This window comes from Ceratotherium simum, chromosome 17, assembly GCF_057802395.1.
Source record: "Ceratotherium simum simum isolate JZ-2026a chromosome 17, ASM5780239v1, whole genome shotgun sequence".
Taxonomy (NCBI): domain Eukaryota; kingdom Metazoa; phylum Chordata; class Mammalia; order Perissodactyla; family Rhinocerotidae; genus Ceratotherium; species Ceratotherium simum.
In genome coordinates, this window is record NC_141916.1 from 3,360,282 (window position 1) to 3,375,495 (window position 15,214).

General features: G+C 48.0%; 1 protein-coding gene across 3 annotated transcripts; it reads right to left on the bottom strand.

The window, feature by feature from the left end:
• Nucleotides 1–1,155: 1,155 nt before the first annotated feature.
• Nucleotides 1,156–14,982, bottom strand: DYRK2 (dual specificity tyrosine phosphorylation regulated kinase 2). 3 transcript variants are annotated; one of them, XM_087442050.1, is made up of 3 exons: nt 14,610–14,982; nt 13,920–14,068; nt 1,156–6,708 (listed from the first exon to the last, which is right to left on the bottom strand). In XM_087442050.1, exons 1-3 carry the CDS (start codon nt 14,656–14,658, stop codon nt 5,101–5,103), a joined length of 1,806 nt encoding a protein of 601 aa, XP_087298176.1. In that variant the 5' UTR covers nt 14,659–14,982; the 3' UTR covers nt 1,156–5,100. The 3 variants fall into 3 exon arrangements, with proteins under 3 accessions (XP_087298176.1, XP_087298177.1, XP_087298178.1); XM_087442051.1 differs by lacking the exon at nt 13,920–14,068 and having other exon boundaries at nt 14,610–14,981; XM_087442052.1 differs by lacking the exons at nt 13,920–14,068; nt 14,610–14,982 and adding an exon at nt 10,321–13,822.
• Nucleotides 14,983–15,214: the final 232 nt, after the last annotated feature.

Consider the following 15,214-nt stretch of genomic DNA (forward strand, 5'->3'; position numbering starts at 1 on the left):
AACCTCGAAGTTCCAAGAATATTTATTTGTATAGTTGTTGATTCCAAGAGGGAGAATTTTACAGAAATTCAAACAATATAGCATTAATCAATTTAAGAAAGAGCTTAAAAGGTTTGATAAAAGAGAATGAGAGGAAACTATAATCTGCTCTGAGGAAGTCAGATCTGGACAACCTATTTGAAATTTAAATTGCTGCTGTAGCATCAACTTTCAATTTTATACATAGTGCACATCTCTTAAAAATTTATTTCTAAATATATTGGCTTTCTTGGTTGGTCGGCTGGCTGGTACCTTTCCACTGGCTAGCGAAAGCAGCAGTAATGGAGGTCTGTGGCACAGTCTATAAGACTGGGCTGTGTCTGGGAACTCCCACACTGCTCGCTTGCTTCGGCAAATCCCACTTCTGCCGCAGGAAGCCACACAAGTAATTCTGCTGCTGCCGGCGGCAGGAGGGGTGTAAATAAAAATGTGAGGTAGTTCTTTCCACAAGAGGGAAATATTTGTCTACATAATACCCCAGCAATGTCTGACAAATTACTAGAGTATCTGCTTGCCGTCATCTGTAAGTGAACTCTTCGCTCACATTAACTGAACTTGATGAATCACGAGCTAGTTGCTGTTCACAGGCCTTATTTTCTGATCCAGCCATGACAGGAGGGGACGCTAAAACCTCCCAAAACGTGAACCATCGAGACCACCCAGTCCAAGAACTGCAGAAGTATAAGCATTAAAGAGCATGTGGGGAAGCCAGTGAGAGCACCCAAGAATAATTCACCAGAACCTGTGTGTAGACTGGTGGGGAATAATTCATAGACTCTGCTCCCACAGCTTAACTGTCACCTTGAAGGTAAAAAAAAAAAAAAAAAAAAGATTTGAAGTTCTAGCATGATAGAGAGAGAACATGGCAGATGCTTGTAAAGGAAAATTAACGTAGAAATACTAAAGGTAAAGGAACAGAATATCCTGAGAAGAGCAAGAGCTGCCTACCAAAACTTTCGTCTTTCTTACCTGAAAATTGCACGTTTATATTGAATGAACAAAAAATCAATTATTGCTGAAAATATTTGCATTCTCTACTCTCTCCAGGCTCCCAGACCAAGAATAATATTAGAAATAGATCAGGAGTAAAATTACAGTTAGAAAAGGGGAGAAAAGTACGGTAGGACATTAAAATTTTATTCTGAAATTATCTCTGGCCACGACAATAAAATTTAACAAAAATTCACTGAACAGTCTTACTCCTGTCATCAGCTGTACAATACATACAGTATCATAGAACTGGCCACTGGGATCAAAATCCCCTAGAACATGGTTCATGTAAAGTGGCGACAGCAGCATCTCACAGAAGGTTTTACATACATATATACACAGTCCACATTCAACCATTATCACAGATTTTCAGTACACACAGTTGCAGCATATTACAGTCACGTGTCTAAGTTGTTGCTCGATAAAAACCCAAGCCACTGCCTAGACATAACTGTAGCAGTTGAGCTGAGTATAGTTACAATTAATTCTATATGTCCATAGCAGAGAGATGTACAGGCCCCTAAGAAATAAAGAGTTCACAAATACTTTTTTTTTAAATGCTACCACAGCATTGTGTTGGGCAATATTAAAACCTTTACCAACCAAATCAGTTTTTTTAAAAAGTCTTCTGCTTACCAGAAATATTCTTGATGAAAAAAATTACAAAATGAATGCTCTCTTTAAAATAATTCACACTTTTAAGATTCCAATATGGCCCAATACTACTGATGCCTAAAGTGTTTCCTCACATTCTGATGGAGTCCCTTCACACGACTCCAAACCACCCAGTAAGTTTAAAAGTGGCTTAAGTGCCTTGCACCCAAATTGTAAAAATCCCTGGCCATCCTTGCTAGAGCCAGGCACATATAAAAGGAATGCACTTTGGTTCATACCAAATGCCCTGGGATTAATCACACTATAAAATTAAATGGTTTGAGGTAAATTTTTACAAATACAGTTGATTTTTGTCTAGTGTAAGCATAACAAAAAAATATCATTTAAAAAATCAGTCTGATGTTAAGATACAACAAAGACCATCTTTAACCCCTTAAACCGGAGTTCCCTGTGTCACTAACCAACAAATGGTACCTTCTTCAGTGCCTGATGACGATTCACGCCTTACGGTTTCTATTAAGGCCTGTAAGTAACTGGATATTTAAGACAGGTGTATCTTTGCAGAGGTGGGATCCATCCTTACTGTCTAGTATTCGAAGAGTTAAAGAGGCCAAAAAATGCATGTCCTACAACATGGCATTCAGAACAAAAGGCACATTGTTAACACTAAGGGCACAGTTTCTCCTCTACTGTTAACCTACGCTGTCTCGAATCACTGTTGTTGTTCCACTGTTGTAGCAATACACCTAAGTGGCAATGCACACTCTGGTGGTGCAAGAAACAGAGCCAGGTGAGACTGCAACCAAAGACAACACGGCACTGTGCTACTCCTAAGTCTGAAGACAGCCCAGACATCCCTAGACAGCGGCAACCTGTGAGACCAAGGACTGTTGCCAAGCCAACTCCTGGCAGCCTATCAGAGCCCTTCATTCATGTACGTTTGGAAATCAACAAAGATGCAACGTTTTTCTCTTTTTGACATTATAATGAAGCCAGAATTTTCAAAAAGCAGCTCTATCACTAAACACTGAACATGGTGGCTCTTGTGAATAAAGGAAATTTCACTGCACTGGGGAGAGTGGGGGGGACCCCCACAGCACTGCACGTTATAGTTTGGCTTCAAAGTTTCCGGTTACATTTGTGAACTAAGATGGTCACAAATGCACTGTTGGCATCTCCCAGTTTTGTGTGGTGGGGGAAAGACATGCAGTATTAGCCGATTTATAAATTTTCACATGTATAACCAATTTATAGGGAAATTCATATTAATGGCAGGCTCAGGTTTGTATATTTAAACCAAAATGTGCAAATGAGAGTGGACATGGAAGACAAGCATTGCAGGGGTAATGCAGCCTTTATGCTTTGTTTATTTTCATGACCTAAAGAAGCTAACCATCAAGAGGCTTGTGGTTTTATATAGCCACCACACCAAGTCTTACAGTTCTTATGCCTTTAAGCCAAGATTTCAATAATAAATACACAATCTTTAAGTTCTATAAGCCACTCATTGGGGGTATCATCACATGAGCATCATTTAAAATGCAACTTACTAACATATTATTGCACTCCACAGATTACACAGAAATGTGTACAATATGCTAAAGAATTTGACTAGGGGAAAGAAGCTATAATTTCTAAATACAGAAGTACAAATTAACTTATCTGTGACACCCTTAAATAGTAAAGCAAATATCAACATCACTATCTTATTAATAAGCTAATCTTATTACTGTTTTTTTGGCAAATATCTGTAATATTTCCTGAGCATTTTTCTCCACCATCAACTGACAAAGCCTCAAGATAAGTAAAGTGTTTTTTGTTCAAAACTAATTTTTTTTTTTTTTTTAAGTAAGAGAAACTGTAGGATTAATAGTAAAAGAGCTTAACCGGAAACTTTCTTGGCCTCACAGGGGACCATGCTTTAAGTATTTGTAAATCAATTTACAGGCAATACAATAATATCTGTGCATATAAAAGAGTATTTATCCTAATTTATACTACCCAAAACCTATTGTCCAAACAGGCAGAAATCTTTCTATATTAAATTGCACATACTAAAAAATTTTTTCCACGTGCCTTGAAATTGATATATATCACTGCTCATACCTTAGCGATAAAATACTGAAATTTTCACTGTGAAAATAATTATTATTCAAAGAAGAAAATATTCTTTTACCTAACTCTCAGTTACTTTTCCAGGTAAAGTGTCATTCCCACAAAGCAATCAGTGCAATCCAAAAGAAAGTAAAGTAAAATAGAGGAATGCAATTTCTGCGGTTCTTCTAATGATGCAAAGAATAAGTCAAACCATTTAACTTGAGGTTGAACTTTTCCTCTTTTAAATGTGTTGCTAAAATCGGCCTTACTGAACAGCCACAATGACTTCTGTTCATCAAGAGGATTTTCAACCCTCTTCCTCGTTAAAGAAGGAATTGATGCTCTCCCAGGCTAGAGAACCTTCCAAGGGCACCTAAAACGTGTGAACTCACTGTCACCTGCTGAACCTTCTCTGGAACTATGGAAATGCCCACCTTAAGTAGCTAGGCTGCTGTTCTTTTTTTAATTGGAATATGAAACGATGATCATAATCACAGCCGAAATGTCTCTCTTCTGTATTAAGAGTCCGGGATATATATTTGAAGGAAAAAAAAAATGAAATGCAAGCAACAGGTGGTAAAAGAGGAACAGAGAGGAGAAAAGCAGAGAAGGGAGGATTCATGGAACACATTTCTAAACTCAGGTGCAAAACCAATTCTGTAATATGAGGCTTCTTTACACAACAGCTCACCAATCATGTTAGAAAATTTAGAGGAGCCCACACATTTCCAATTATCCAGCAGGTCTGCTTGGCTGGCTTTGAGGATGTCAGAATGCGAACTGGTCATTGAAACCTGGGGGGTTTCACTTTGTGTGAGCATGACTTTAAGAAAAAAATCTCCAAGGTGCAGTTTTTCTTAGAGTATCATTTCCATCCTGACCATTCTCCGCCCACCATCACTACGACCCAGATAACTGACGGAAACGCACAGGACACGCTGCACCTTTGCAAGAACCTGGAGCACAGAGAGCAGGGGGCCATCGGGGGCAATCACCTTGGGGAGAATACGAACCAGGAAAACATAGTGAACGTCTCTGACAGCAATCTGTAAGAGCGCGGCAGTCGTGAAGCCATCAATGGCCTGCCACTGATGTTTATTACTCTGCCGCACTAAATACGGTGAGGCGGATCGTACTTTTAGAACACAAAAAATTTCAGAAAGTATAAAACTTAAAGCATTGTCCCCGTGTATTTTATAAAAACAAAATGAACAACTTTCTTACATTAAAATAAGTGCTGAAAAGATACAAATGAGTCGAGTTATTGAGCAAATAAAAACAGGTCTGAGCTACTCCTTTTCAACCCAGTAAGGCTCAGCAACGTCGTATCTTTCAGATTACCAGCCTCAGGGACTCAGCTCAGCTCACAAGTTTTGGCAACACTGTCCTCTGCTGAATATTCCCATTGGCATCTGTCATCTGTACCAAGTTCGTCCTCAGTTTGGAGGCTGAGCTGGAAGGTGGAGGTAACTTGGAAATGGAAGTGATAGCACCAGTGCCCTCGGTTACCCTTTTCACAGACGTCTTCTCCCCCGTCGGAGGCTTCGGCAGCCGCCTCCTCAACCAGGGGTGCCGTAAAGCCTGGCCGGGGGTCATGCGAACCCCAGGATCCCACTCTAAACACTGTTTTAAGAAGTCGAGGAAAAGGGGGTCATCACACCCCTTCAGTGCGTTCCCCCACTCTCTGCTCTCGGGCGGGCCCCTCAGCTTCCCCCTCCGGGAACGGCCCCCATTGAGGACGACGGAGCCGTCGGAGAGAGTGGTGACAGTGCAGTAGCGAGGGTAACCCTTGGAGCTCACGAAATTTTTGGCTCGTTTGGAGGCATCCAGCAGTTTCTGGGAGGGCATGCCCAACAGTTCAATCATGCAGGCCAGCTGGTCCCCTTCGTCCTCCCCAGGCAAGAGCGGGTAGCCAGTCAGGAGCTCTGCTAAAATGCAGCCCAGGCTCCACATGTCGATGGGCAGGCCGTACCTGGCGCCAAGGATCACCTCCGGAGCCCGGTAAAAGCGAGACTGAATGTACGTGTAGACACGCTGATGCTCATAACAGCTGGAGCCGAAGTCGATCACCTTAATACCGCTTCTACCCTGCTGCTTTAACAGAATGTTCTCGGGCTTAAGGTCACAGTGGATTATTCTGTTTTTGTGCAAAGCATCCAAGCACTGCAGAATCGAGTGGGCGAACTTGCGGACCAAAGGCAGGCTGAAGCCCTGGAATTTATTCTTCTTGATGAGCTCATAGAGGTTCATGCTCAGCAGCTCGAATGTCATGCAGATGTGGTTGCGGAAGGTGAAGTTCTCCAGCATGTGGATGACGTTCATGCTGTTGTCTTTGTCCTGCTTGCGCAGGTGCTCCAGGATGCGGATCTCCTCTGCGGCCTGCCGGTGGAAGCGCTTCTCGTTCCGCACCATCTTCAGGGCGACGTGCTGGTGGACTTTGTGGTCATAGGCCTTGACCACCTGCCCAAAGCTGCCCTTCCCGATGACCTTGAGGACCTCGTACCTGTAAGCCACATGGTCGTGGGGCACCTGCACGTACGATCCCTGGTCATCATCGTAGCCACCGTTGTTGGGCCCGCCTGTCATGCCCTGGCGCTTCTTTGCGTTTGGACCCAAGAAATAGATTTCAGGGTAGCTGAAAATCTCATGGTGTTCGAAGGCGGTGAGTTTTTGCATGTATTGCTTCATTGCCTGCTCGGGGGTCATGGGGGCGGCTTTCCCCTTCCCCACGCCCTCCATAGACTTCAGAGAGGTGGAGCTCCCCTGCCGTCTGTGGATGCTCTCCAGCTGCCGCTCCGGCACCACCGGCAAGCCCGTTTTGCCCACTGTTGTAAGCCCATTTGGTTGTGTTGTGAGCACTGTCCGCTTGTTACTATTATCCTCAAACAGCTGCTGAACCTGGATCTGCCCGTGGCTGTGGCTGCCAACATGTAGGTGATCATTCATTGTGTGCTTACTGCCGCCGATCTGGAATTCAGAAAGGAAACGTGAAAAGATGGAAGAGGTCTGTCTGCCCAAAGGGGGATGTTACAAGTCAGCCGCCACCCCACCTGTACAACATCCAACTTGGTTTGAATTTACAGTCAGAATCAGGCTCACTAAATGCAGAGAGCTGTGCGCCCAGGAGGGACCTCATGAACACTCTGACGAGGACAGTGGACATGAGGCTGACAGCCTCTGACAAATAGAAGGAAAACGTTAGCAGGCTGGGTAAGGCTATGAAACTTGGAATGCCGGAAAAAGGACCCTGCCACTGCTACACCTAACAGACAAGCACATTGCTGTACATCCTCAGGGTCCTGAGAGTAAGTTGCCAGAGTGGGCAGAGAACGTCTTTCCTGTTCATCACTCTACACCTGACACTTAGCACAGGGCCTAGCACATCACCGGTGTTCCACTCAACCCATACTTGATATAAAAGGGAAACAGAAGACAGAAAAAGCATGAATACAGACTCTATACTGGCTCCTCCTCCGCCAGATCATAACACCTTTCACACTTCATTCAGAAGCTTCATTTTCACCATGGGAGCAGGGACCTCGTCTGTCTTGTTCACTTCTCCTTCTCCAAGGTTCAGCTAGCTCTGTCCTGAGAACACTAGGATCTTCGTTCTCAGTCTTCTCCACTACTTGGAAATCTAACTGATTACACCTAGGAAAACGCATGATCTAGTGGTAAAGAAAACTGCACTTTTAGGCCTGTAAGATTCCCACGTAGATATGCACTGTAGCATCTTGGAAACCCCTAACCTATTTTGAAGTTTCTGGGCTTCACTGACTGTGATGACCATTTAAGGCCATTCAGCCCAACAAACCAACCGCCGCATGCTCTGGGCCTTCCTTTGGTCAGTGGCTCAGCTCTCCTAAGACATGTATTTCTCTGGGCTGCTGGGAGACGCAGCTTTCCAACAAGGACTACAAAGTAGTGATTTCTATTTCGGGCACACATGCCACCCCTGAACATTCCTGTCTCGACATAACTGATGGTGTAAGCCAAGGGCCCAGCCCTCCTGAGAATCTACTTGGGATTTCTTCCAAGCTTTATCATTGCACAGAGGGGAGGGTGGGAGAGGACTGGCAGCCAGGATCCCCTTCCTGTTAGGAATTCTCGTCAGCCTCAGACAACCACCCACGAGTCTTAGAGCTTCCTGCTAGGTGATTTTTATAAGAAATCTTAGAGATCAATTTGTCATTCACAATCCATCTCATTCACTCAACCAATACTAGCTGAGGTCTAGCCGCATAAGTGGCAGCGTCCCTGCCCTCTAGGAGCTAACACTCAACTAGCTGAAGTCCTTCGTCGCCAGTATTTTTTCCATTATCTCCTTCTAAATCATACCTCTTGGGCTTTATACACTAGCAAGAGCAGACGTGCTCTGAGTATGTAACACAGAGACACAGGAAATGGCGTGGGACCATCTGGATCATCAAATGAAATGCCAAGTCCTTCTCACTAACAGACCAAGGCCTTCAAGTTTCCCTTAAGTGACACGTAGCATGCATGGTGACCATCTGAGGGATGAGCATTCTCTCTGCTTGCGTCTAAAAGTAGAACTGAGTATAGTACTCGGGCTTGTCTGAAGTGTGATTTCACAGACTGAGGGAACTGATTTCTCAGACAGTTTTGGAAGCCTTTTGGTTGAACTCCTTTATTAGACTCATAGCTGATACTGCATGCTAAGTGAACATATCTTCTGCCAGGGTAGGTGGACAGGTTATTTTATCCTCATTCTGTGCCCAAAGCTGAGCAGTCCATAAAAACGCATTAGGAAGGTCCTGGGCATATATAAAAGTCGTACAGGCTCGTCATTGCTTTTGTTCCCAAGCCTCAGTCTGCACTCTTCTCCCCACTGTGGTCTTTCAAGCACCAGGGAATAAAAGGATGTGAAATTCAAAATATCCCTATTCTAGAGCACCATTCTCTTCAGGGCAGGATGGAGAGGTTTCAGAGGAAAAACCGACATGACCAGCATTCATGCTACAAAAAGCATGAGGCTTCATTAGGGACAAGGTTAACCTTGGGGCCCTAGGAACGTCTAAAAGATAGCAAAGTAAAACTTCTTGAGCATCAGAAACTCACTTCAACTTTTGCAATTGTAATTTTAATGTTTTGCATAATTTAAAATACAGTCACAGAAGTTTAGTGACTAGAATTAAAGAGAGCTTGCCAATTTACTGGATCACCTCCTGCCTCTCCAACTGTCTTCCCCTGGTCTCCTCTGCCGAATCAATCACTAGTTCATCTACCTGTGGGTGGGTTCAAGGGTCCCAGGGTTGAAGGCTCAACTCCCCTGGCTTCTCACTCCACAACTCTCCCTGGTTGGTCCCGACCACAGCCCGGGCTTCCACAACCACCATGGCTGACGTCTCTGCATCTACACCTCTAGCCAGCCCTGCCTAATCTCTGGGCCTGAACTCAAGACCCTCATGTCCAACCACTGTCAGCTGCCTTTCCCACAGGCAACTCACACACAACTCATGATTTTTCTACTAGAACTGTTTCCTCCTCCCATAACCCTCAATTTCTGATAAACAAAAGGCTTCACTTGCACATAGTTGCTCGAGCTGCACACCTGGAAATCCTTCCACGTGCCCTCCCCTTCCCGAGTCATCACTAAGCCTCGTCGTTTCTCTCCATCCCCCTCCCTCTCCACCAACCCTGCCTCACCTCACCCTCCTGCTGTCCTTCACTGGACAACCGAAGCAGCCTCCTCACGTGCTTCTAAGTCTAGAATCCCTCAAACCCCTTCCCCACATAGTACTTCTACAACTACCACTGACAAGCGTCACTGACTGGGCCTTTGCTTGTGCTCAAGGCCCAAAACTGCACCCCATTTACAGATAATACAAGGGCGCACAGGCAAGAGCACGAGGTTCTGACGCGGAGAGGATGAATGACCCGATTCCCTCCAATGTCGCCCACGCTCTGACTGTTCTCCCCGACAGTAACAACGCTGGTTCCCCAAGACCCGGGGAGACCCAGGCTCTTCCACGCTCCTCTGCTTTTGATGAGCTCATGTTCCATAACGGCTAGGAGGCCCGGGATTGTCAGTGAGACACACGGGAAATGAGTCCCAGCTCCACCACTTACTAACTGTGTGAACTTGGGCAATTTATGTAATGTCTCTGTAGCTCTGTGTCCTTATCTGTAAAAAGAAGGTAAGAAAGCTACCTCACTGGCGCTACTAGGAGGATTAAATAAGTGGTTAGACTGTCCTGAGTAAAGGAGAGCTACTATTATTGTCCTTTCCAAATGCTGCTTGGACTTTCCTTCCTAACCACGTCTCCATGGCAAACTCCTACTCACCCTTCAATGTCCAGCTCAACTCTCACCTCCTCTGTGAAGCTTTTCCTTTCCCTTCCACTGTGCTTATAGAGCACTGATACATTGTAACACTTATTTCATTTTACTGTAATTGTTTTAACACCTGATGTACCCACCTGGCTGTGAGCAATTCCAGGGTGGGGTCACCTCTTATCTTTGTGAGTCCCTATTAACAAACTCAAACATACAGTAAGCACTCAATAAATATCTGTTGGATGGAAGAACATGTGTCAAGAAACGCTTGTTAACTCTCACCTCTGAGTTATTCTTGAAAACTTTGTATCTTCATAAGAAAACGTGAAGTTAACGCCCAGGGAATTGGGAATAATCCCTGATGACCTAAGTCACAAGATCTTGCCACCAGCAGAGACTTGGAGACAAATGACAGCCGGTTAAGAAGTACCGATAGCAAATACATCAACTCAACACCTAAAATCGACAAGTCTTTAAAACTTCCCAGATGTTAAGGAGATTCATCTGAGAGGCTCTAGGAAAGAAGGACTTAGTCTCAAACACTGCAGAACTCTAAAATCACAACCAAACTCACAACCAAGTGCAATTACCTGATCTATAAAAGTGGGGGGGAACCCCTAGAAAAGCCAGAACAGTTCCAGGATATATATGCCAGGACTACATCATCAACTTAAGGATATTAAAAACTCCCACGCAGCCTCTTGAAGTCTGAGATGGGGGCTTCTCCCCATTTGCCACTGTCTACCTAGCACACATGTGCTGTCACATGTGAAAACACACACTGAACGAATGCAATCCGTAGACACCTACAATGCAGGGGTTAAAACAGAGAGAACTACAGAAGCCTTCTCTGATCATGAAATATTTTGGTATTAAAAATTATGTGAGAATTGGGGCCGGCCTGGTGGCACAAGCGGTTAAGTGCGTGCGCTCCGCTGCGGCAGCCAGGGGTTCGTTGGTTCGGATCCCGGGCGCGCACCAACACACCGCTTGGCAGGCCATGCTGTGGCGGCGTCCCACATAAAGTGGAGGAAAATGGGCACAGATGCTAGCCCAGGGCCAGTCTTCCTCAGCAAAAAAAGAGGAGGATTGGCAGATGTTAGCACAGGGCTGAGCTTCCTCACAAAAAAAAGAAAAAAAAAAAATCATTTAAGAAAAACAGTCTAACCAGTTTGGTAGTTTTAATCTCTTCCAATAAGAAAATGGAAAATAGCAGATATTTCGCTGTGCTAACATTTCTGGGCATTTCAAAACTTCTCTGAAGTCATCTTACAAATGCTGTAGTGTTATGGGAATAGAATTGAGTCCAAAAAGACTGGAATGTTAGCTCCTCCTCAAACACACTGATGGTCTGTGTGGCCCTGCGTCAAATGTCTACTTTCTTCCTCAAAACGTTACTAGTTTTTAAATGGGAATATTCCATCTTCTTTAATTCCAATTATTTTATAAAGGTAAAACTGGTAACTGGAGAGTGCTTTAAACATAAAAACAGTTATGAAAGTGATACAATACCAATATTTGGGAATTTTATAAAAAATAAGTATATTAATATCTCCCATACAACATTAAAAGAAAAAAACTAACAGGAATCAAGATAGTTGTTGGGGACACTCTTAGGACAAACAGAGATAAACAAAACGACTAAGTGTACAAAATACCTCCATGGAGACAGAGAACTAAAGGGCAATGGACTAGATAGGGTCCAAAGTTCCTTGTCTTTATAACCATATATGTACCCACCTACTACATCATTTACAAGGGCACGTGGGCAAGCTCCTACGACAAGATCCTTTTCCTCTCCTTAATGCCCCTTTACCCGACTCATGCTAAAAATATTTCTTCACAGGTGTAACTGCTGTGGAATTAAAAACTAAAAACTCATAAAAACCTGAAAGGCAATTGGGAATATGGAACTGTAAAGGTTTTTGCATTTATAATGAAAATAATACATTTTCCTAGAATTAGTAGTGTGGAGCACTAGGTTAAAGCCAGACTCAGGAGGGCCTGGGCTTCAGCTCCAGCCTGGGTCTGAACTGGTCAGAGAACCCTGAGCAAACCAGCTAACCTGTCCAACTGTGTCCTCCTCTGTAAAACGAAGTAGAACCAGGTAAAGCTGTGGTCCTTTTCAACAATCCTGTTCTACGAAATACGCAATGTCGTACAAATAAAATCAAAACTAAACAACAATCAAAACCCAAACTCACACTTTCAAAACCAAGCCTTTAATGATTAACAGCATACTGAAGTTTATAGGTAAGTTAAAACAGGTAAATCAGGCAGATACCACAGCAAAATACACGCATCCATCCTTAGGAATCCTGAGAACCCTCACGTCTTCTCATTTCCACTCCGGGCTATTCCCCCAGTGGACACCTTTCGTCTTCTCTAATCTCATTACATACTTCAATTGTAAAGAGGCTCTGATCAAGCAAAGCCCACTCTTATAAAACTGGAATCCAGATGCAAACCAAGTATTTTTTTCCCAGGTCACACCAAGTCATGTGATTACATCCACACATGGAAAAAAATTAGATGTTTTATTTTCCAAATTGTCAGATGAGTCCAAACCAAATAAATCAACCCAAATCCCGAGAACCAATGGCAATCCCTCAACTAAAACATCTCCATGACAGGAACATTCAACCATAACATACGGAGTCAACCACCCTACTGACAGATTCTCTTCTGCCATCAACAGTCCAACACAGACTGGTTAGCTTCTGGGTAATGCATTCTTAGCCCCTGGGTCTAGATGTCTCAGAAAAAAGAAACAGAGGGAAGGAGAGACAGACAGAGGGAACAGAATAAGGACAAAACGTTTTCCTATGCAACTCATACACATCTGTCCAGATCCAAGAGGAGGTGATCCCCTCTAGCACCCTTTCACAAATTCTAATAAACAAGTTTCCCCAAACACAGGACCCTCAGAGCTGCCCATCTGTAGGCTACAAATGGCCTTGTCAACAAGCACTCAACTTTCACTTAGCAAACAAAGCCACATCCTAGCAAGCATCCCTCACACAGAACCATCTTAGGCCGTTCCTCTGGAAGATCCAGGTGGAACTAAGACCCCGGCAACCTCCGAGTGCACACCTCCTCTAGGTTGGCAGGCACCATCCAAGGGCGGTCTCTGGGAGCTGAGAAAAGGTACATGCTGAAGTCAAAGCCAGCCTGTCAATCTCTGCAGCCTCCTGTCTCACGCCGGGCTCTCCCTCCCTCCTCGCCTCCTCGCCGACGGAGGGACCACAGCACCTGTCAGGTGCTCTTCCCTTCCCACTCCCAAAGCAAAGCTGGCCTTTTCCTTGTGAATAATATCCAAGTGCTGAATCCTACAGGGGCAGCTTGTTGTTTTGACTGCTGCTGTGGCTCTTATTTTTGTTAATGTTAATTACAATTTCTGCCATGCTCAAACCTGTGGCACTCATAAAACATGCTTCCACACGCGGGGACAATTGGCGGTGCTCCCTACCGGCTGGAGCCAGGCCTGGGAGGCTCTTTGGGGGATCGATTTTCCGGGCAGGCCGGCCTGGCTGTCCCCTCACACACATCTGTTTCTATAAATACCCACTGCCCGCCGCGGTGGGGGGCGGGGAGGGATGTTTACCCGGCCGGGAAAGGAGCTCTGGGAAGCAAGGACGAAGAGAGAGGGAAGAGCGAAGGAGAGCGGCAGGAGGAAGTCCGGGGAAGAGCAGCCCAGGGTGGGCGGGCTCCGGAGGGGAAGTGAGGGGCCCACGCCACGAGTCCTCCTTTGTGGCTGCAGCTTGGGGCTCGCCCAAGTTCGAGGGCGGCGTCCCGGAGAGGCCACTGGCCGGGGGCGTGGAGACGCTCGCCCCGCGACCTCGCGGCCCCGCGCCCGAGGCCCCCCGCGGGCTGGCTCTCACCGTGTGCGCTGCGGCGGCAGCGTTGCTGGCCCGGAGAGGCGGCAGGGCGATGGGGGAAGGCGGGCCGGTCCCCACTCCGCTGCGGGGGGCCCCCGCGCCGAGCCCCGGGGAAGCCTGGAGCTGACGCACGGCGCTGTCCCCTCCTCGGCCTGGGAACCACGCGGGGAGGAGACAAAAGAGGGTCAGCGGGGAGAAAGTCACCCAGACCGCGCCGCCCCGCCCCACCCCTGCGGGCCGCGAACCCCGCTCTCCCCGAGGAGACGGGGACCCCGAGAGCCGGCGTCTGGGGAGGGAAGGGGCGCGGGCGCGGGTCCCCAGCGCGCAGCGCGCGCCGGGCTCCGGCGGCTGCAAAGTTAAGTCGGGCCGGGCGCGAGCTCACGGCCAGCGGGGGAGCCGGGCGGCGGGGGCGGCCCACGTTGGCGGCGGCCGCAGGCCCGGAGCGGGCTGGCCTGCCGAGCGGGCGCCCCCGCCTCGCCGGCCCCGTGGGGGGAGGCCCAGGCCGGCCCCGCCCGGCGGCTCGGGGGCTCCCCTCGGAGGAGCCTCGGGGCCCGCGCGCAACAATGCGCGGAGCGGGCGAGGGCGCGCCGCCCCCGGCTCCCGCCGCCCGCAGACTTTGTCCCAGGCCCCGGGGCGGCGGGCGCCGCGCCCCCAGGGCTACCGGGCGGGGGCCGGGCGGGCGACCCTCCTTACCGGTCGGGTAGGCGGCGGGAGCGGCGGCCGAGGGTTTCCTGGTTAACATGGCCGCTGGGGAGGACGATGCATCTCAGGGCTGCCGTCGCCGCCGCCGGTCCTGCCGCTACTTCTCGCCGCCGCCGCCTGGTCGCCTGGTCGCCGGCCCGCGTCAGCTACGGCCAGACACACACGGCCCGCTGCATCCCCTCGGCCCGGGCCCGCCGCAGCGAGCCCCCCGCTCTCCTCCTCGCCGCCGCCGCCGTCCTCCTCGTCCCCGGGCGGCTGCAGCAGCCCCCGGCCCGTGCACATGCCTCGCCCTCCCCCGCGCCGCTGGCCTCCCCGGTCCTCACTCAGGGCGCGGGGAGCGGGCTGCGCCGCCGGCACCGACGCACTCCGGAGCCTCCGCGCGCGCCCCCGCGCACTCCCGCCCCGACGCCCGCGCCGCGCGCTCCCGGAGGGCGGCCCCGCCCCCGCGCCCGCCGCCGCGCGCGCACACCCCACCCCCGCCCCGAGGCCCTCCCCAGTCGTCGGCACAGCCCGCCCTCCGCTCCCCGGAACGCCCCGCAGCCGCCCTCGGCTCCCGCCCAACGCCGGTCTCCTCCCCTCCCCGGCCCCTGCGGCCC